Below are 22,117 nucleotides of genomic sequence, written 5' to 3'. Positions count from 1 at the left end.
TCGAGCAAGAACAAGTTCACAGGACTCTGGGAGAAGTAATGAAGAGAAACACAATCACCCTATACAGCACTCCATTAGCTCCAGAGACACTTAGACACAAAAGCTAAGCCTCACAAAGGACTCCATCAAAGCAGGGCAACAGTGACGCTGGTGAGAAGCGCGACACTGATGGCAAGTTCCTGATTGGGAGGGACCAGTCTGGGGATGCTGTCTGCAGAGTCTAGGGGAACCAGGGTGAGCTAGACACAGGCTCACACGGGTTCAGTGCAGAGTCTGGAAAAGATGAAGCTGTGTGGCCGTGAGCAAGCTCCACCTTCTCCTGTGACAGGACTGACAGGCTCCCAGGACCTAACCCAGAGGGAAGCAGGACCAAATTTTTCCCAAGAGAAAGAGACTGGGGCAGTGATCAAAGAGCACCTCCAGCACAGGGCTGGCGCCACTCACCCAGGGCTGGATGCAGGTCCTCATGCTTCACCACTGCAGACTGGCCAAGGAACCCTGCTGAGAATAAAGCTCCTCTATGGTAATAAAGTCTCCCTTTCCTCCTATAAAAAGCAACCATGGCCCCAAAGGCAAGCACCCACACCACCAAGGCTTTACCCTGGGCTCACCCCAACTCTCGCCCTGCCTGTGAGGTCCCCCTGGGGTGGGGGTGCCTCAGTTTCCTTCCCTTCAGCAATACCGCAGCCCCCCCTCCCCAGCAGGGGTAATGGGGGGAGCCAAGCAGCAATGTCTGTAAAGTGCTCTCATTTGTAAGGATGAAAAGAGCTATAAATCCACAGTCACAGGGGCACTAAAGCTGCAACCACTTCTTTCTTTTGAAACGGAGAACCACAAGGAGGATCAAAGGAGTGTCTGTTGACTGCTGCTCTGGGGGCCTCCTCCCCCAGCACCTGAAAGAAACCCCAGAGAGGCCTACCATGATTTTCGGCTTAACAAAATCTCAAGACAAGTTGAACCATGGCTTCCTGGAACACCCTGAGTAGAAGAAACAGGGGCAGCGGGAGGGGGGACCGACAGAGCTTGCATACGTGAAAGCAGGAGTTAAAAGGAGAAGGCCTGGGAGAAGTCTTGCGAGGAAGAAACGGAAACACGGAGGGAAAGGTTGCTTCCCCAGGTCTCTTTCTTCACAGAAGCCTGGCATGGTGACCCAGCAAGGGCTGCAGCAGCTTGCGCAATAAAATGCTTAACCTTGGCTAAGTTAACCTTCTTAGCCATAAAAAAGGGGAGGGGAATGGGGACAAAAATCAAGCTTACGGGAAATAAACCTAATCAAAGCTGAACCGTAACAAAGGGCACCAGAAACATTCCTACTGCAGCACATCCCACAGGCTGGCCAAGAGCCCGGAATTTTCATCACAACTTTTCAAACAGGGAGAGAAGGAAAAAAAAAACCAAAAAACTCAAAAGCATTATCAAGGCCCCAACCCAGGATACCTAGCTGTAGAACCAAAATTTGTGAGAGGTCAGCCTTTCAGGGAGTCAAAAACCCAGCATGTGGAAACCGGCAGGCCTTTATATAGTGGGAGGGGCTCTTAAACCAACTACTGTTCCGCACTGAAGTCTCAGAGCTTCACAGACCATTAAAGGTTTCTGAACCACAGAGAAAGGAGGGCAGAGTTAAGGAAATAAATCAAAAGTTCCTCTGGGATGCACAAATGCCTACTCGGAACAGGCTTTCAGCACGAATATCCTCCACGTTAAACAACAGGGAGGACTTTTCAAAATAAAAGCAGAAAAGAGATTAATTCTGTTATAAGCAACACACTTTCTTTCTGGCTTAAAGGCTATGTGTGCTATAAAAAAATGACTCCCGCAGAGTGCTGGGGGGAAGGGGGGCTGGGCTGAAGGCAGGGGCAGGGGGTGCGCGGGGGGGCGGGTGCAGTGAAGGAAAACAAGAAGTGAGCAGAAAAACAAATAGAGAAACGCCCCAAACCAGCTACAGGGTCTGGCAGTATTTTAGGAGCGGGATGTGAGGCAGAGGAATCTCTACCACATCTATTCCTGGCTAGCCGTGCCTAAGAAACTGAAGGAACTTTCCCATAGCCAGAGGGAGTTCTCTCGCTTTTCCTGTGCTACACACACAGCTGACGGCATGGGAAATGGACCATGTCATCTTCAGTGCGGAGCCTAAGGAAGCATCACCTGTCTCAAAACCAGCAGGGGGAGTACAGGAGTACAGCATCTGAGAACAGGAAATGGTCAACCTGATACCTAAGGATCTGTATTTATCCAAGAGACGGGCTGTGAAGCCGAATGACAGACCTTGTTGTTGTCGCTGTTCTGTCGCTAAGTCGTGTCTGACTCTGTGACCCCACGGACTGCAGCTTGCCAGGCTTCCCTGTCCTGTACTATCTCCCGGAGTTTGCTCAAATTCATGTCCATGGAGTCCGTGATGCAGCAGAAGTGAACAGATCAAAATGATGGCTTCTCACTCAGACTGGGTTAGCGGATTACAACAGGTGAGGCTGTCACCCTGGGGCCAGGGTGCACTCGCCACGGAGCACACTGCTGGGGTGTGCCCCAACCAACCCGGCTTCCCTGGTGGCTCAGTCAGTAAGGAACCTGCCTGCAGTGCAGGAGACCTCGGTTCCATCCCTGGGTCAGGAAGATCCCCTGGAGAAGAAAATGGCCTCCCACTCCAGTATTCTTGCCTGGAAAATCCCATGGACAGAGGAGCCTGGCAGGATACAGTCCATGGGGTCACAAGAGTCAGACAGGACAAGGGGACTAAACCATCACCACCGACCAATCTGAAAAGAGGGGGAAGGGGTCTGGGGAGGGGTAAGGCTCAATGAAAATCAGAAAGTCCAATATGGAGAGTGGACAGCACTCACCAGAGCAATCATTGAAACAGCAATCAGCCCTTGAAACACAGGGCTGGCAGTTTAGTGCACAAACAGCCCCTTCCAGACTTTATTCCCTGGAGGGACTAGGGAGACCTTCAGCTTTGCTTTCAATCCCTAGGTCTGTCTGCTAAAGGCCTGCTATTTTATCTCCAGCTGCGGTTTACCAAACATGCAGTAATGGGCTTGAGGGGTAGTTCATTTGAGGGGTACTACACTTGTGGGGTAGTGCTGATAGGCTCCTGTGGTGGGATCTGGGGCCATGATTGAAGCTAATGGTTTTTCCCACAAGAGAAGAGCCTCCAGCTTCCTGCATGGTTATGCTGTGGTTTGTTACTGGACAACTCTACTCAAGTTTACTCTGGGTGTTAAAATGGCCTTGCTGATGGTTGGTCTTAGTGTGCACTGCTGTATCAGGTAATCTTAACACCTTCTCATTGTGGGAAATGAGAGCCAGGGTAAAGATGCTAACCTCAAGATGTGCACAACTCAAGAGACTAAACAAAGCCTGCAGTGCAGCTTTCTGTCATGCTAGGAAGTATGCCCTGAAATAAGCACAGGTGCCTGCCTCTGGGCAAGAGGGAGGGGCCAGGTGAGGAAGGGGTGGGGCCCAGGGACGGCTGGGCAAAGACAAGGCAGCCCCTCAGCTCCCCAAGCTGAGTACCCAAGGTATGGGGTGGACCCAACTTGCACAATCTGGAACCCTGACCCATCTGAGAGCCCTCTGAGAGGGAGGGTCAACCTCCAGAGGTGAAGTGATTCCGATTCCTGCTCAATGAAAGGAAGGCGTTTCAAATGATAGACCTGTCCAAAAACCACCTTAAACCGCATTCTAAGGGTCCACTGTCACTGGGCTCTCAGGACCAGTGAAGTGCAGTCTTTGGGAATGCTCCAGAGGGATTTGGTATTTGGAAAATTCCTCAGCAAGGATACTTCAAGGACTTCCTCTGGCAAGACATTTCAAACAAGTTTTTTAACGTTTAAAACATCTAGCCCTCAAACAGCTTCCAGTCCTCCAGGTACATCTTCCAGGAGGCATGCTCCTCCTGTGGCACCACACATGGTCCACAGCATGCAGGCTAGCACTTGGGTTCATGCTGACATGCACTACGGTGGGAGCAACCACCGGGACGGAGCAGAAACCCTGCCCTCATCTCCTGACACCCAGAGAGCTGGCGGAACAGGCTGATCAACTGTGTGAGGACTAAACCACAAACTGTATACATCCTCACTACCTAGACGCCGGAAATCATCGATTTCTAGAAAAATGTCCTAACAACGTTAGGTATTTATAGACATAGCATTTGGGAAATCAGTAATTAGAACACAGTACAAAAGAAAACAGTGACTAAAGCATTTTAGTCTGAGTCTAAAAGACACATGCTGCTAAGTCACTTCAGTCATGTCCAACTCTGTGTGACCCCATAGGCAGCGGCCCACCAGGCTCCCCCGTCCCTGGGAATCTCCAGGCAAGAACACTGGAGTGGGTTGCCATTTCCTGCTCCAATGCATGAAAGTGAAAAGTGAAAGGGAAGTCGCTCAGTCGTGTCTGACTCTTCGCGACCCCATGGACCGTAGCCTACCAGGCTCCTCTGTCCATGGGATTTTCCAGGCAAGAGTACTGGAGTGGGGTGCCATCGCCTTCTCCGGACTGGACACATGAGTGGGTGCATATTCTTAAATTTTAAATTTGTACACTTTAATATGAATACAAGATGGTTATATAAGAATCACTCTGTCCTTTAACTGGATCATTCTGTCTAAACATCTGGTAGACATAATATGGTCAGAGAAACACAGACTTTTCTCCTGAGTCACCTGACAGGCTTAGACTAAAAATAGGGCTTCAAGTTTTGATAAGTAAATTTCAGTCCAGAGGACAGAGCAAATGTAGAAATTTATTTTTAAAGTTTTGGGGATTCCCTGGCAGCCCAGTGGTTAGGAAAGAGCCTGGGTTCACTCCCTGGTCAAGGAACTGTAAACCTTACAGTGTAGCCCCCAAAAAGTTATGTTTTGCTTTTTATCCCACTCTCTCCAGAATGTCTGCAGTTCACTTGCTGCTGGTTTTACTCTGCTGCTGGTGTGTTTACAGATTCACAGGGCTGATTTCCTTTTGAATTCAGTTATCACACAAGTTCCATATTTTCCCTCCAAAACTTAAACACCTCTCTCAACAACTCAAGGCTACAAACCTCTGACCTGGCTCAATGTATCTCATTAACCCATTCCCAAAACAGAGCATTTGTGGGAAAATGAACCAAGTTCTGATGTTAGGAGGCATGTGCCTAAATCAATAATCACCAAATCCCAGAGGCAAGGGACCTATACTGCTTCCAGCCCTCGAAAATAATCAAACACACCAAAGTCACCATTTCTTGCCAAACTCAAGAAAAATCCAAACTCCTGCACTTGGGAACAAAAGAGACAATAGCTGCAGCTGAAAATATATAACCAAACATCACAGGAAAAACTTCAACTTAATACTGTTCAAAACATGGCCAGTGGTGTTTCATTCATACGGCAAGGACACAGGATAAAAATTCCAGACTGTTTTCAAGATAATAAAACAGCATATGATGGTGACTCACTAACTGACTAAAAGGAAGAAAAAATAAATAAATCCACAAACAGTCACAAGAACCTTGCAAAGCTGCAAAGATCTGGCAACACTGAACCTCCTCCACCTTACTTGGCTCTCACCTCCAGTACACGCACATACACACAGACACACATGCACAAATAGACACAGGCACACACTCTACGTTTTGAAGCCAAGCTGCAATTGGCTAATGGCTTACTCTACTGCTTAAGACAATATTTTATTCTTGACTCGCTCAATAAACCTGCTGAGAAAAATAAACAATGGGTTTCAATCTTATAAATAATCTAGAAAACAGAATTGCTATGCAAATAGTAGAGTTGATTTACTGCCCATGATAAACAGAACAGGGAAGTCCAACGTGCACAGTGAACCCCGAGCCACAGTCTTACTATCCTGGGACAGAGTTAATAAGGATCCCTGTCCCTTACATGGTGGAAGGCCTGGGATGTCCAGGGTTCACCCGGTCTTTAAAAGAGCATCTAAGCAGATCATGAAAACCAACACAAAGAGCAAAAGATGAGGAGGACTTTTCCTTTAATACATTGAGGGCTTTTAAGCTTTTAAGACACAGGTACACACACAATGCATTTCTATCCCAACATTCACATATGTGTGAACATATACACACACACTTAGTTTTGAATAAATATTAAATCAGGGCCTGTTTTAGGGCACTAAAGGTGAATAAAGAGGTATTAAAATGAGATCCCTGCCCAGAAGGCCTTATATTCTATATAAATACACAGATGCATGTATATGTGCAGAAAAGAAATGCATCAGTGAAAAAAGGAGGCAGAGTCTACAGGCCAAAACTAAAACAAAGGAAATCAGTATTTTTAAAGGGCAGAAAGACATAATTTTGCTGAGAGAAGTTGGGCTCTTTGGGTAACGGCCGCCAGCCCACAGAGAAAGAGGCCCATGTGGCTTTTGCAGACGTGAACCCCACACAGAACTCCACAACGAAGCTCAGGATCCTGGCAGCGACAGCAGCCCCAGAACCTTCCAGGAAAGAACACAAAGCTACCACCTCTTCACTAGGCTGTGAATTGCAGGAGGGCAAGCATCCATTCATGCATCCCAGATATCCCACAGCATACAGGTCTTGGGTACCAAGGTTCCCCCAAAACCTTCTCTCCAAACACTCTTAATCTTGCCAGGTTGTGAAGGTAGTTCAGTTTTCTCAAAGGCCAAATCCTGGGAATTACAGTGCCACCATATAGAGGATTCAGAAGGATTTGAACAGAAGAATCGTATTTACAAAGTGGAAAAAATAACAAAGGTCATTAAAATGGAAACTTAAAAATTAAACATCTCCAAAAGAAAACAGAGCTTAATGGAATCTTAGTGTCCCAAGCAAGTCTCTTGTGCTTGCCTTTACTATTTCCAAAATACGATTGGCTTTCAAATTACACATAACAGAAAACATTTTTCAGGGGCGAGGTATCCTGCCCACCACTGGTGAGCAGCTGTGAAAGAGATCAAGGTGAAGGCTTTGCATCATGTTTCAAAACAATACAATTAATTTTTACTCTATTTTCCTGAGTATTACTCATTGGCATAATTTCAGGTAAGATTAAAATGAATCAAAAAAAATTATTTAAGAATTATGATTGCTGACACATTTTAAAACTTATTTTTAATGTCACTTTTTAACAGACAAGATTTATTTTTTAAAAAACATCAGCAAACTGGATTTTCAAAGTTAGGATGGGGTCACGTCTTATTAAGGCTTAAAAAAAAAATCCACTTAAAATATAAAACATGAGCTCCAAGGAGATAAACACACTGACTATAACCACAACTTTAAAGTCTTCTTAAAGACCCTTTCAGACCTTCCATTTGCTTTACTAGCTAATAAAATAAATGAGTCTATTTAGGCCTTAAAAGTCACAAATGTTTTCATCTTAAAGACTACCAGGTAACCAAGACCCACCAAATCATAAGAAATATATGTCAGCAAATGACAACAGCCAATGAACAACTGATGCTTAAAAGCAACACTGTGCTCAATATCAGAAGTCCATGGTGTTTTTCATTTGAGTGCAGTTTCTACAAGCAATAGATCCCATGAAACTGAAGCACTCTCATGCCATTCTCACCAGTCCTAATGGTTCCAAAGACAGGCTAAGATGTTTACACTGGGAACAGCAAATATCCAAGACCCTTGGTTTAAAAAGTCATCTAATTCCCTGGGAGTTTTGATAGAATCTGTTTAACCTGATGCCACATAAAACCGATTCCAAAAAAACTAAAAATAATTACTCTAAAAATAAGTAAATAAAAATTTTAAACTCGTCTAATTTTTAAAGACCTCCCTTCCCCCATAACATCAGCAGCAAGTTTCCTACAAGCGAATTTCTTAACTGCTTCAGCCACAAGGGCATCAGCCACTCTCCCTCAGATTTCCCTAGTCAAAACTGCCCAGTCCAATATCCATACAGTTTAGACTCTCAACAGAGTCAAAGCTCTGCTCCATTTTAATGGGAACAACTATAGGATCAAAGTACTTGCTGCCAAAATGCAGTGCCTGTTTGTATGGGAGACCACTTCTGCCTTGAATGGAAAATCCCAACTATTTGTGTCTACCCCAGGACAACTTATTAAGGGAAAGAAAGGTATGGCACATGTCAGTCCTCGCACCCACTTCCTGCCAACCTCTCAAAATATTTATGTTTCTCCTTCACATATTGGGGTTCCAGCGAAAGAAACACCTAAAAACACTGTAGTGTTAAACATGCAAACATTATATTAATAGGCAATGGTCATCCTTCCACATGAAAGGGTTTCTATTTGAAACAAGTAGGGGTTACTCTACCTAACTCACTATGGTGAAGGTGAAGTCGCTCAGTCGTGTCAGACTCTTTGCGACCCCGTGGACTGTAGTCTACCAGGTTCCTCCGTCCATGGGATTCTCCAGGCAAGAATACTGGAGTGGGTTGCCATTTTTTAGCTAAAACTCACTATGACTGCACGTCAAAAGATAAAGAGGACAACAGTGTTTATATGAAACATGGCATCAAGACTTCCCTGAAGGTCCACTGGTTAGAAATCAGGGCTTTCACTGATGTGGGCTGGGTTGGATCCCTGGTCAGGGAACTAAAATCCCACAGGCGACAAGATGCAGGCCTTCCCCCCTCAAAAAAGAGGAAATATGGCATGAATTACAATTGTGTTTCTAGAGGAAAAAATTGGAAGATGGGAAGAGGGAAGCTGTATCAGGAAATTATATTACTGATAATGAAAATAAGCCCAGGTACTTTTCATTTTTAAAATAAGTTTATTTGGCTGCACCAGGTCTCAGGTGAGGCAGGCTGGATCTTTACTTGTGGCATGTGAACTCTTAGATGTGCAAGTGAGAGATCTAGGTCCCTGACCAGGGTTCAAACTCGGGCCCCCTGCACTAGCCTGGAGTCTTAGCCACTGGACCACCCAGGAAGTTCCCAAATACCTTGAAATACTTTACAATCCTTTGAAAAGGGAAATCAAGCTCTATTTAACAGTGAAATAATCTACAGTTTTAACAGAATGAAAAGAACATTATTTTAAGAATGAATCTGACAGATAGGATTGAGATTCTGCAGGGCCTCATCACTGTAAACAGCAGGGCTTCCTGAACTTTACTTTGCATTCGAATCACCTGGGGCGCTCATTACAATGCAGATTCTGCTTCAATAGGAAGGGACAGGAGGCTGTGAGGCTGCAATTTTAACAAGCTCCAGGTGATGAGGATAACACTGGTCCGAGGACCACACTGAGAGCAGCAAGTATACACAGCATTTGCAGTCAAGAGATCTCTGGCTTACAACCAAGTATGTTATGCGGCTATAACACATTTGTGTCCTCAACAGTATCAACCGATTCAGGAAGTCCACACTTTGTTATATAACATTAGATTAAGCATTAATGAGGTTAGAAAATTGTTTATCTAAGGTTATAACGTGAAGTTAAATAAAACTTCATGCTGAACGCTCGTATTAAATACTACAGTCAGTTTCAACATCTTAGTATTAACAGAATCCCAGTTACTCCATCTTATAGCCCTTTCTCAAAAGTGGTTCTTCTTTGCTGAGGGAATGTGCTCTATGCAAAAGATACTTTGCCTGAAGAATGGAACAACTTAACATTCAGAAGTTAAGCACATACATAGAATTCATTCTCAGAAATGCGGCTGAGAAAGATGGTTGATTTTTCATATTATTTCTCAATTTAAAATTTTAAATCTCCAATACTTTTCATCCTATCACCCAAGGTTAAAAAATTCAAAGCATCAAAACCAGCTGGCCCTTTAGTCCCCTTCAAAAAAAAAAAAAAAAAAAATCAGCAAAAAAAAAAAAAAAAAGAATCCAGTTAAGTTTTCAATAGAGAAATTCCAGATAAAAGCCTTACATTTCTACAAACCATTTTCGGCTCCTCACTTTCTGTCCTACTACTACACTGAATTAGCAAGAACCTTCCTCTCTGGTCTCCACCTTCTTGGTGCTACTGCTGGAGAATGCTCAGCTCCCATGCTTTCACCTCTTTTCTCAGAATCCTTTGGTGGGTCCCCAAATTTCACTCTTTGGGGAAGTGCAAGTCCCCCTCGCTCCACCTCCAAGTCATAATTCTGGCTCACGTGCCATGGCATCAGCTCATGCAGACTTCTCCCCAACAGCACTCATGGACTTGCTGGGCACGTTTTGCAATTTCCTGTCTCCATGCCTTTGCTCATGATATTTCCTACAGCTGGGAAGTCGCTTTTCCTCCATCTTTCCAGCCTCAGCCTGTATCCTTCCTCCAAAGCTCAGTTCGAATACCACATCCTCCAGTTAGCCTCCCAGAAACCCCCAGCCCCCGTGGTCACTGCGGGGCCTGGCCCTCCGCCAGGGCCCTGAGCACAAACTGCCAACCACGCAAATGGCTCACTTTTCCTGCTGCAGTGCAGGCTCTTTGCTTCTCTTTACAGGCATCTCACCATCACCACGCTCAGTGGCATACAAAATTTTCTAAAATTGAGCTACACAGAATATTTAGCTAGCTTTGAAAATGGGAAGTGGATGAAAATGAATTTCTGGTATAGTAAATTTTAATGTACCAGTAACTGGGTTGACAACAAGAACTTCATCTCTGTCGGGTGAGGTATTCAAAAATAAAACTCAAGAGATGAGAAAGACAGTCCCCTTCTCTGTTCAGAGGCCAATAATCCTCTGGGGTCACCTCTTCTCTCTACCAAGTCAGGGTGGATCAAACTGTCTTCTCAGTAAAGTCAGCTACAGCAGAGACAGGTCACGAAGTTAGCACTCCCTCCCTGTCTAGATGCACTGCTGGCTGAACTTGTCCACGCCAACAGCAGGTAGAGCTTTACACAAAGGCCAGCCAGGACTCCAGGGACAACCACCCATATGCCAGACACAGAAAGTCCTGGGTTCAAACAAAGGGATGTGCTCAGCATGAAACATATATATGTCACCGTCACCTGAAAAATCATCTCATGATTTTGAAGAAAACTACAATGTGTAAAAACTCAAACAAAAAATTATTTTGGGACCACCTATTATTTTGTATTATATACAACATGGATTCCTCTCCTAGTAATTAAGATTCAACTCTATTAGGTCTCAACAAGAGACCTTGGTCTTCAGTCATTACATTAGTATCAAAGGTCATGTGATTCATCAATCCAACGATGACACGGCAGTGCTTAAAGCAGAACCCAAGAGGCCTCATTCCCCATCCATTTCTCAGAAGCTCAGCCGTGGGGCACTTGCTGTGATTTATATAAATGTACTCATACCCTAGACTCTGATGTTGTTTAGACCAAACAGTATGTTGAGAGAGAAGAAGCATACAGCCAAGGGGAAACTGAGATGCTCAGCAAAAATTCCTTACCATATTTTACTACTTATATACATCCCATAAGCACATTGAGGGAGGCAAACAGTTCTAGAGAAAGCAAGAACTGGAAGAAAGAAGCTACAGGATATTTGCACAACTGTGACGCTAAACTACTGCAATTATACTCCTGTGAACCATGAGGTTAACATGTAACACCCACTCAACTAAGCCTCTATAAACAGCTGGTTTTCCACAATCACAGCCACTATTCCCACTTCAGTGGGCAGCAGTGTTCAGAGAAAAGCCAGATTTAGCTCCTGAGTAATCAACACCAGAAACCAAAAGAGCTGGGGAAGCTGGTCATGACCACCAGCAAGCTCTGAATGTGTGACGGCACCGAATGGCCTGGTGGGGATGGAACTCTCCTCAACGAAGCTCCAAGACGGAGGACTTCCACCCTTTTAACCAGGCTGTGCCATCCACACACTGGTTTTCAATGAAAGCGCTTTTCTGTAAGACAGATGAACGAAAAACAGGTAACTTCATTTTATATAGGTTCAATATGTTTACGAGAAGAAAACAAGTCTGTACTTTTCATAGCATTTAGCTACTTTAATATGGGGTAAGACAGGAAGAACAATTGTTTTCATGCACCCTTTGTTTTCATGCACCCTTTATAGATCTTATCTCATGTAAATTATCCAAACAATTCTAGTGGCAGAAGCATCAGCCCATTTTACAGACAGAGACAATCAAGGACAGAGAGCCTGAGTAATCTGCATAAGGCCCTGTGGCAGGTTAAGTGGTAGTTAAGATGGTCTCTGGCACAGCAACAGCCAAAGATGTGCAGACATTTCATAGAGATTAGGAAGCCTGTAAAATTCTTATGCAAAGACATACCATTTTAGAAAAAAATGGGGTCTGGTCAGGATTTGACCTCACAGGATTTGAACCTTCCAATGAACAACTCAAAGCAGACTGCTCAGTTAAAAGAGATCATCAAGTACTACAGTTACCAGTAAGGCCAAGAATAGAACTCAGGTCTGCTGACCCTGCGCCCATGCCCAATCAGGCGTGTTCTTTTGGATGCTGACACCCTTCTGAAGTTTCCAGTCAGTTGAGAATAGCAAAGAAATGAGTTAATAATTCTGGTAAATAGAACAGAATATGGAAAGTATTTAGATTAGCAAGATTCACTACACACACACACACTTTTTTAAAAGGCATGACCATATGAAGATTTCTACCTGAACCAAGAACACGTACCTGAAAATTTTCTCTTCTACTGCAGCAAAAATGAAAAAATAACCTTTGCCCTCCCCTCCCGGTGTGTTGTGAATGATTAGCTGACTAGTGTGGCCATGTTGATAACTAAGGAAAATACAAGATGAGTAGTGCCTCTTGCAGCTGACTAGAATACTTAGATTTATCCTACTACCAACCTCTAATTGCATGCAAAAGCAGCAGGACACTAGGAATGGTTTGCCAATGTCAGCCCTAATCCATTCTCCAGTCCTGCAAATGACTCTCCCGTGATGGTGCCGAGGAAGAGGCTGGAAACAGGAAGACTGCTGGGTGCCAGAGGAGGTGGGAGGTAAGGAGCCACATGGCTGGGAAACAGGGGTGGCAGAGAAGTGATGGGGAAGGGTCTCAGGAAAGAGGCACCTGGAGAAGACCAGAAAACCTGCTCAGAAGGTGGCTGTTTTTAGAACTCTGAGTCAGACATCACCAGGAAGAAGGGCCAATGAAAAGCAGGAGGAAACACAGATCAGAAGACCCTTCCCTAGGTTAAAGGTCATTCAGCTCCCTTTCCTCAAGGGAGATAAAATGCAAATTGGCATTTCCAAATGTTAGACACTAGCTTTTAGACTCAAAGCCTAATCTTGCTATTAATTTTTTAAGAGAGAAATAAAATAATTGTCAAGGGATAATGTATCAAATTTTTCATGATTTGAAACTTTTTTCACAGAGCACAAGGAGAGAGAAAATTCAGGCTGAGGTCATAATCTGGGCCTTCACATCACCTCAGATCTATCTCCTCAATGATCTCTTATTTTCATTCCAATCTGGCCAAACCAAAATTCCTGTACTTGGGTAAAGTCTTTTTAGGTTTTACTTCAAATAACTGAAATCCTCAGAAAACATAAAAGTATTTCATCCATAGCTCCACATTAAATACCTTTTTCCAATCTGTTCTGGAAAAAGTAAAATGTAAGTTGATTATATAGATTCATTTCATATTTCATTGTCCACAAACAGCTTTTTTCCTCTATCCTCAAAATGACCTATCTCAGCATATTCAGATGTATAATAATTATTGAAATTTCATCTAATTATGATTGATTAACGCAAACCACAAACAGATATACATGAGGCTATACTTGAAATCTCAGAACCTGCTTCCCTATTATGAGCTCTGTTTATAAGGTGTTGTACAGAAACCATGTCCAGAAACATTTTGTTTAAAAAAAAACAAAAACCTGAAAAGAATGAAAATTGAATAAGAGGAAATCAATAAACAATACCCAACTAGAAAACCAAAATCCAAACTTCCCCACAGCTTTTGGCATGGATGTTGCTCCCAAAACAGTCTCTTCCTTCCACTACCAAAAGCAGCGGGTGTGGCTGGAGGGTTTGGGGAAAGCAGCAGCTCAAAGCTGAAATATTCACCTCCCATCCCCAGGTCCTAAAGTCACTTCTAGGGCCCATAGACACTGATGAGGCTGGTCCTACTCCACTTCCAGTCTCCCCTACTCCTTGGCCTAGCCAAGGGTTCCCCCACTCTCCTCCAACATCACCTGAAGGAAATTACAGGTACAGTCAGGTAAGAATGAATGACTCTCCTACTGGCATTCTCTCATTTTTTTAAATTTTAAAACTTATTTATTTTAATTGGAGTGGTATCCTCTTCATGTAACTTCACTCCCAAGATTTCTCGGCAAACCCTCTTCCCCCCAAATTTAGCAAGAGCCGTCATCAGATATGACTCTCAGCTTTGTGAAGTACCAATGGAATTTTTTAAAGCCTCATTTCAAGCAATTTATAGGCCCCTTGATATCTCTCCAATAAAAAGTACACACTTAAAAAAAGTACAAACTTTTAGGGCTGGAAAATTAGTTAAAACTACTCTTCAAAGCACACCAACGTTAAATAAACAAAAGTCCCATGAGAATTTAAAATATACTGAGCTACAAACCTCTTAGCTCTATTATTTGTTGATGACTTTTGATAATAACCAAATCCAAACTCGTGATAAATGGTATTTTCTATTTCAGCCACTGTATTTAAAATTAGATGTTAACTTCCCAACACCCCAGGCTCCCCTGCCCCCACCAACTCTCTGATGCCAGAGATTCTTCGGTTCTGAAATCCACTTTCTTGAGGGTGGGGGTGAGGGTAAGCATAATCTGTCACTTTACTATCTAGAATCGTGAGCGAAAACCGAAAGTGAAGTAAAACGAATAGGATCCTAGAGACCCGCCTGAGTCCGAGCACAACACAGGGTTAAAGGAAACCATTTCATAAGATCAAGTGTGGAGAAGCAGCAAGAGCGAAGAGGGAAAAAAATCAAGTTACATAAAGTCCAATTGTACTCACTGTTTCCTTATTGGGAAGCAGCTCCTTTCTAATTCTGAAGAAGTTCTTGCCGTACTGCCTAAGCCCCTTAACGAAGCGTTTCTGTGATAAAAAAGAAACAACAAATGGGATGTAAAAACCAAAAACAAAACAGGATGTCAGCAAAGCAAAGCAATCTGCAATCAGCAGAACAACAACCGCAAAGAAGTCTGAGCGGGAATGTTGACTGGGGGAATATTTCCGCGGCACAGCTGGGACCCCCCGCCCCGCAGGCCCCCGGCGGCCTCCATCCGGTCCCCGGTCCCGCAAACCAGACAGGTCTAGGAGGACATCCTGTGTCTGAGGCCACAGGCGATCTGTGCCCTGGGTGCCTCCAGTCTCCGCAGCGGTCCGCGGAGGTATAAACAACGGAGGTATAAATACGCTCCAGGTTTCTTAAGCAGCACAAGTGGTCTCCACCTGAGAACGAAGCTTCCCAGAGTGTCGAGCAGAAGAGGGAAACACAACCAAACCTGGAGACTTTCCTCCAGAAGGGCACTCAAGAGGGTTAAAAGGCCTTTCGTTAACCCCAGGAATTCACCAGCGCGGCGGAAGACCACCGGGGCCCGGACCCCGCCGACCTGCCCCGCCGTCTTGGGCAGTAGAAACCGAGCCACCAAAACCCCTGCCCCCTCCCGGCCCCCCTGCCCCCCACTTCCTCTGCGGTCCGGGACTTTCACTTTGCCCCATTCCTCCCGAGCAGCCCCTCCCCGCCGCAGCCGGGCCCTGCCGGCTCCCCGGCCCCCACCTCGGGCGCGAAGCCGGGTCCCGCGCACCGACGCCGGCAGCCACAGGTACCGGGGCCGCGGCGGGCCGCGCTCCGGGTCCCGGCGGCGAGAGGCCGCGCCTGTCACTCGGCTCGTGCTCCACAAAGCGCAGGGCGGAGGCGGCCGGGCGGCTCGGCGTGTGACCGCGGCGGGGCCGCGCGGCGCGGGGCGCGGGGGGCGCGGGGCTGAGGCCGCCGTCGCCGCCGCCGGGGGAGGAGGCCGGAGCGGCGCGCAGAGCCCGGCGCGGCCGCGGGCGGCTGCAAAAGGCGGCCTGGATCGCCGCGCCGCCCGCCGGCCCGGCTCTGGCCCCCGCCCCGAGGCTCCGCGCGGGGCCCCGGCGCCGTACCTCGGTTTCCTCCTTCCAAACCGCGGGATCCGACCCGGGCGGCGGAGCACGGAAACTTCCTACCCGCCGCGGCGGGAACGAGGAGAGGGCGCTCGGGGCCCCTCCCGGGCCGCTCAGTCCCTGGGCTTCCCTCGGGCGGGCCGAGTCAGCGGCGCACGCCCGTCGCCCCCCGGGCTGCGAAGCTGCGGGCTGGTCCCGAGGACTCCCGCGGTCCCTCCGGCCCAGGCGTTAGCCGGCACCTAGCAGGGCGCCGTTTCACAACTAAGTCACCGCGGAAGCTTCCCAGCCAATAAATCACCTGCCCACCGGGAGGAGCGTCCCTCCCACTCCCCGAGGTGGAGACCAGCCGGGCAAATTCAGCGAAGAGCCAGACTTGGCCTGCAAGACCGATCTGCAACCTCCTACTCCATTCCTGGAGGCTCTGCATTTTCAGATTTCACCCCTTTCTAAGATATGACTCATCACTGTCAGTTTTCAACATAATTCGTATAGTTCAAAAGGAACAATCTGTCAAGGCACAAGAAAGAAGCCAGCTCTTTTCTAGTCTGAAGAAGAGTGACCCTTGTTTCTTGAAACAAGTGTCATCCTCCTGCTCAGCACGCCTCCTGGGCTAAGTGCAGAGGATCTCCTTTGGGATCTGGAGAGGAATGAGACCGCCTGCCCTCAAGAAGCCAGGCTGGCAAACAGGTAAACACATCAATCTCTGGGCCCCAAAGAGAAGCCACAGAGGAACAAAGGGCTGGAGGTGGGGCCAGGAGGAGGAAGCACTCACTCAGTGGGTGTTTTAGAGGAAGTGACAGGAAAAGCAGCAGCCTGCTCGGTGGGCTCCAGTGGGACTGCCAGCAGGGCACAGGGAACATTCTGGGAACTGCAAGGACGACAGGGTGTGCAAAGTGCAGTGCCACAGATAAGACCGAAGAGGCAGGAGAGGGCCAGGCTGCAGAGCCTTTTAGGCCAGGCTGAAGAGTTAGGGTCCTCACTGTGAGGCCAGCAGAGACGTGCCGGCATGACTGTTCCATGAGAAGACTGGACAGCAAAGTGCGCCAGGGGTGGGGTGGCCTGGGACGGGCCTTAGGGACAGACTGGCTGCACTGCAGCTGGAGAGGCTGGTGAGGGAACCCAGTGTGAGCTGGGGATGACCCGAACTCAACCTCAGCCTTCAGAATTAACTTCTTAATCTACTGTCAGGAGTTGAGTATTTAGTGAGCACCTAACACTGGGAGGAACTTTTTAAATAACAACAAACAGGCAGTCATGGACCTTTATTCAAATAAATTCATTTTTAGCAGGTAAGATAAATGTGTGCGAGGTTATTAGATTAGAGAATGATCTGAGTCTCAGGGAAGCCAAGCATGAAGTAGTGAATGGCAGCTCACCGGTGCTGCAAGGAAGCCGAGGAGGGACAGACTGTCACAGTCACTGAGGTCAGATCTCGAAGAGCAGAGCATTTGCTGGTGTGGAAGGGTGGGAAGGGCATCCAGAAAAGACAGGGGCAGAGTGGGAAGTGGTAACAGACAGAGTCTACAGAAAGCTGAGGTGGGCTCTGGCATGAGGAAGGTGGCAGAATGGCAGGGTCATGCAATCTGAAGGAGGGCCCGAAGCCAGAGGACACACAACAGGTTCACTGGGAGAAGTCGGCCAAGTGAAGGAGCACCTGAGAAACACTGAATCTGGAAGAGCAGGGAAGGGGCTTCCACAAACTTGAGGTCAGACCCTAAGTCTTCTACTTGTTATAATCTCCTAAACATAGCTATTAAATACCTGCTGTGTGCCCGGAGGCTCAGAGTCCTCATACCCTACAAGGAAGTACTGTTATCATCTCCATGTTACCAACAAGGAAGCTGAGACACAGTCAGTTAAGCAGACAGACCAAGGTCACCCAACTCCTAGGCGGTAAAGGCTGAATTCCAAACCTGGGCTCTGAAATCCATGCCCCGCGTCACTGCCACAGTCTTGGTAAAGAGGGCTAAGGGTCTACAGGTAATCCATTTTCAGTCATGGCACCGTCATCTGTGACTCTGCCCTTCCTGTTTCCTCCCAAATCAAACCCAGTCCTTGCTGTTCTTCCAAAGAAAGGTCTTCCGTGCCCTCCTTTCCCACCCATACAAGCACCAGTCCCAGGCCAAACCCTTCCCCTTCTTTCCTATGCACCAGTCTATGAATCCATCTCTTCCATCAGGCCACTTACGAGGCTCTGCCAAGGAACTGTCAAAACCACAGATTCCATCATGAGTCCTGTACCATCATGCCCTTGCACACTAAAACTAGCTCTTGGACCTCTTCAGGAAAGGGGGGATGTTTAACCCCTTAGACCTGCAGGTGCACCGGGACCCCGCCCCAGCCTACCTTACCACACAGACATCCACTAATGCCACCTGGCCAACGCTGCCACCATCCTAGTCCGAGCTCTGACTCTGCGGTACCTTTAATACTTCTCTCCACAGTCTACCTCCAGTTCTCCTCAAACTTAAGCTCAAACCCCTCCCACTCCAAAATGAGACTTCCCCAACTATCCCTGATTCACTTGGTGTTTATTGGTCTAAAGCCTCGTATACTCATAGTCTATAAGCTTTGAAAAGACAGGAATGGAATCTTATACCACCCTGCCTCCCTAGAGCATTAGGCGGGTGGAACTCCCAAATGTTTAATACACAAGTGAAACCATGAGATGACAGGGGCCTGAGCTAGGGTGATCACGGTGGAACCAGACTGTTCAGTGCCAAATGGTCTGTTTTGAACCTTGGTAACAGAGTTTTGATCATATTGGTTCCATGACACCAAACTCTGCTCTTTTTCCTCATTTCACCTTAACCCCAGCCCTACTCAGCCTCTAGAAATCCAAGTCTTCCCAAGCCCTTGTTTCAGGGCTCCTGTTCTCCAAACTCCCTCCCAATACGATTTCCACTGTTCCTTTGGCTCTAAATAACATCCAAGATTCTCACCACTATTTCTAAGGCTAAATCTATGGTCTAAGCCCACGGGGAACACTTGTCTTATAGACATTTCAAACTAACTACTTCCAGAAATATGGATCTGACATCTGGTGGTAAACACAGACCACTGCTGTCAATGTATATCAAGCACTATGCTATCAAGTGCAAAGCACCATTGGCCCCCCTTTTTAAAAAAAAGGAAGTAAAAGCTCTGTGCGGCCTGTACTGTTACTTCTCTATGGAAAGCCACAAGGCCTCAGAACTGACAAAACATCTGCTTCTCAGAGACCAGCCTTTACCTTGTGGTTTACCAGAAATGTAGAGTAGCCTTTAAAATCGAAACAAAGCCAACCCACTCAGAGCAGTCAATGATTAGAATAGGTCAGTCAGTATGTTAAACAGGCTACTGACGCTGCAGTCTCCCCTCTATTAACTCATCTATCTGCAAATAAAGACCTCGAAGCTTTTGAGATTTGAATTTCATAATTAACGTGATCGACTTATAGGTGCTAGAAGCTTCTAAAGGAAAGTTCACAGACACAGTCTGCTTCTTAACAGCATTCTAGCAGTTGCGCTAAAATTCCACATTTCCCGTGCTTAAATTTAAGGTCTCGTCAACTGGCCTCATGAGTTACGTCCCTCTCCATTAGCTGTTCTGTCCCTGATGGAGAATAGATGCTGGAATGCTAAGATGTCAAAGGTGAAGGAGAATGAAGACTGTTCATTTAACAGGCAGGCGCTGTGGCTGGGTCACCGCCCCATGTGCCAGGCAGCCCTGCTTATTATGTGCCACAGGCTTGCAGACCAGCCATTCACAGATCCATGAGCCGAGGTTCTTGGGCTGTTGGCCCTGATTTCTCTGGTGCTGTTTGTTTCTAGTCAACCTGGTATGTTCCTTCGGAGCACAGAGCAAGTCCTCTTCTATGTCTCAATCCCCAAAGCCAGATGAGATCCAAATATAAATACAGGTTTATTTATGGCAAGGAGTTTGTTCTTTGCTTTGTTTTACAACTAAGTTTGTGACTGTGTTTCAAGTTTGATTTTATATTATTTACTGAAATATATTTTGATGTGTATCATTCTGTTACAAGGTGTACAACAGGTTAATCTGATACGTCTATAACCTGTGATATGAGGGCCATTGTATGATCATTAGCACTTCTATCATGTTACATAATTATTTACATTCCAGATTTTAGACACATTGCCACAGTTTTCTATTACTGAACTGATATTTCATATCACCATCAAAAGTTACTACATATAAGCTCTGGTTGTTATTTAGTTGCGTCCAACTCTTTTATGACCTGATGGACTGTAGCCCGCCAGGCTCCTCTGTCCATGGGGATTCTCCAGGCAAGAATACTGGAGTGGGTTGCCATGCCCTCCTCCAGGGGATATTCCCAACCCAAGGATCAAACCTATGTCTCCTGCATTGTAGGCGGATTCTTTACCACTGAGCCGCCAGGTGGGGAAGCCCCCTTAAGTTCCTGACAGAGAACGTTTAATTATGGGCTTTTAAAAGAAGTGAGTTACCTGAACATAGTATTTAGTAAATTTGGGTTTTAGTAGAATCTGGAGAGTTCTATTTCTCATTTTTGGTCGAACGGAAAGAACATGAGATTCAAACTTAGAAGCCCTAGATCTGGTCTGCTCCTCTGTTCCAGAGAGGAAATTATGACATGGCTGTTTAGGCACAGCCACTTTTGAAATGGAAGATACTTAATAGGGATAAACGTAATTGGGTCAAAATTAGATAATGTTCTCTCTTACGATAAAGGAACCAGTTCAAAAGTTCCGCTCATCACTGCTGAGCCCGCCCCAGGTCTGAGCCTCCCAAGCCCTGTGCCCATGGGCGACGACAGCCTCGCTGGCTGTCCAGATGCTGATCCCCCATGCGCAGGGCTGGCCTAGGGCAGGCAGCATCACTGTTCTGTGTCAGGATGTGAGAAGGGTACAGAGATACCACCCTATTCAACAATGATGGCAGCCAACAGCTGGCACTGTCTGAAGGGCTCTATAGGGACTCATTTAAGCATCACAATAGCCTTGAGAAGCAGGGGCTCCTAATATCTCCATTTTACAGATAAGGAGGAAAAAAAACACGTCTGTCACCAAATCCTTGAACCAGGGGAGGAGGATCAAGGATGACAAAAGTAAACCATCTGGAAACTTCAGGGATGGGGTGAAGCCTGAGAATGGAGTCCAAGAGAGGGTGTGGATCAGGAAGACGATGGCACCTGCTGCCTGCACTTGCATTTCAAGATTTTAAGTGCTTCCCATGGGTCTCTGAATGCACAGGTAAAGGCTATAGTCTCCAAACTTAGTTTAGTCTTGTCTTGGTTTGTTCATCTTCTAAACTGGCCATAAAGATACTTGCCCTACCTATCTCCAAAAAATTCTTCTTAATATCAGATTGGATTGCACACAGAAGAGTACTGGGGGGATAAAGCCAAAGAATGAGGTGTGTGCTCATCTCCCCTGTGTGTGTATCCAACTCCCCATGCAGCTGGTCCCGGTTCCTGGACCTGACCTGTGTCTGTGGCAGAGAAAAGGAGCGATGCTACAGAAATGGTAAAAGAAACTCCTCGGCATTAACCCCTGGCTGAGAGCTTTCAAAATTAACTCCTGCTGCTGAATTTTAACTAGTGCATCACAGTCAGAAACTCACCGGGACTTCTGAACAGCGACTTCTCCTCAGTCCTCTTATGTAACTGTTGGGAAAACACTGTAGGTATTAAAATGAGTCCCACTGTGAAGATGGCTCCTTCTCCTCTGCCCTGCTTTCTGCATAAAATTTTATGTTAATAACTTGCTGCTTCTCAGAGGGCTGAAGAGCAGGCAGATCTGCAAGTAAGCAAACCACAGTTCCCCCCAACAGAGAGACAAAAGTGTAGCGCACAAGCCAGGCAGGGGGAAGAAGAGGATGTCCACTGCTCTCCTGAAGGCAGAGAGCGGCCGAAGAAAACTGAAGATGGTCCCTAAACGTGGGCCTACGTTAAGGAGGGGTAAGGGGAGAAAAGAGAACACTGATGCCCGAAAGAAATCAAAGCCTTCGAAACATCTGTAGTCCACGACACCTACCTGTGCATCAGTGGCTCTCACTGACCAACCACCAGATGAGAAGAACCTATTGAATTTCATCCATATACTCCTGTCTGTTACAGGTTCCCATCACCCCACACCTAAAACACACT

The 22,117-nt window shown here is 46.3% G+C and overlaps 1 protein-coding gene across 8 annotated transcripts in view; it reads right to left on the bottom strand.

Annotated features, from left to right (window-relative positions):
• The window catches only part of RERE (arginine-glutamic acid dipeptide repeats), a 415,540-nt gene that overhangs the window by 42,644 nt on the left and 350,779 nt on the right, over positions 1-22,117 (bottom strand). For 5 of the 8 annotated variants that reach the window (XM_018060396.1, XM_018060399.1, XM_018060398.1 and 2 more), the window contains one exon: positions 14,857-14,937. In XM_018060396.1, the coding sequence (XP_017915885.1) occupies positions 14,857-14,937 (81 nt within the window). Of the gene's footprint in view, positions 1-14,856; positions 14,938-15,622; positions 15,666-15,987; positions 16,207-16,285; positions 16,516-22,117 lie in introns of those variants that run through there. The other 3 variants (XM_018060401.1, XM_018060402.1, XM_018060403.1) reach the window with 3 other exon arrangements.

Source organism: Capra hircus, chromosome 16, assembly GCF_001704415.2.
Source record: "Capra hircus breed San Clemente chromosome 16, ASM170441v1, whole genome shotgun sequence".
NCBI lineage: Eukaryota > Metazoa > Chordata > Mammalia > Artiodactyla > Bovidae > Capra > Capra hircus.
This window is presented reverse-complemented; position numbering and strand designations above follow the sequence as displayed.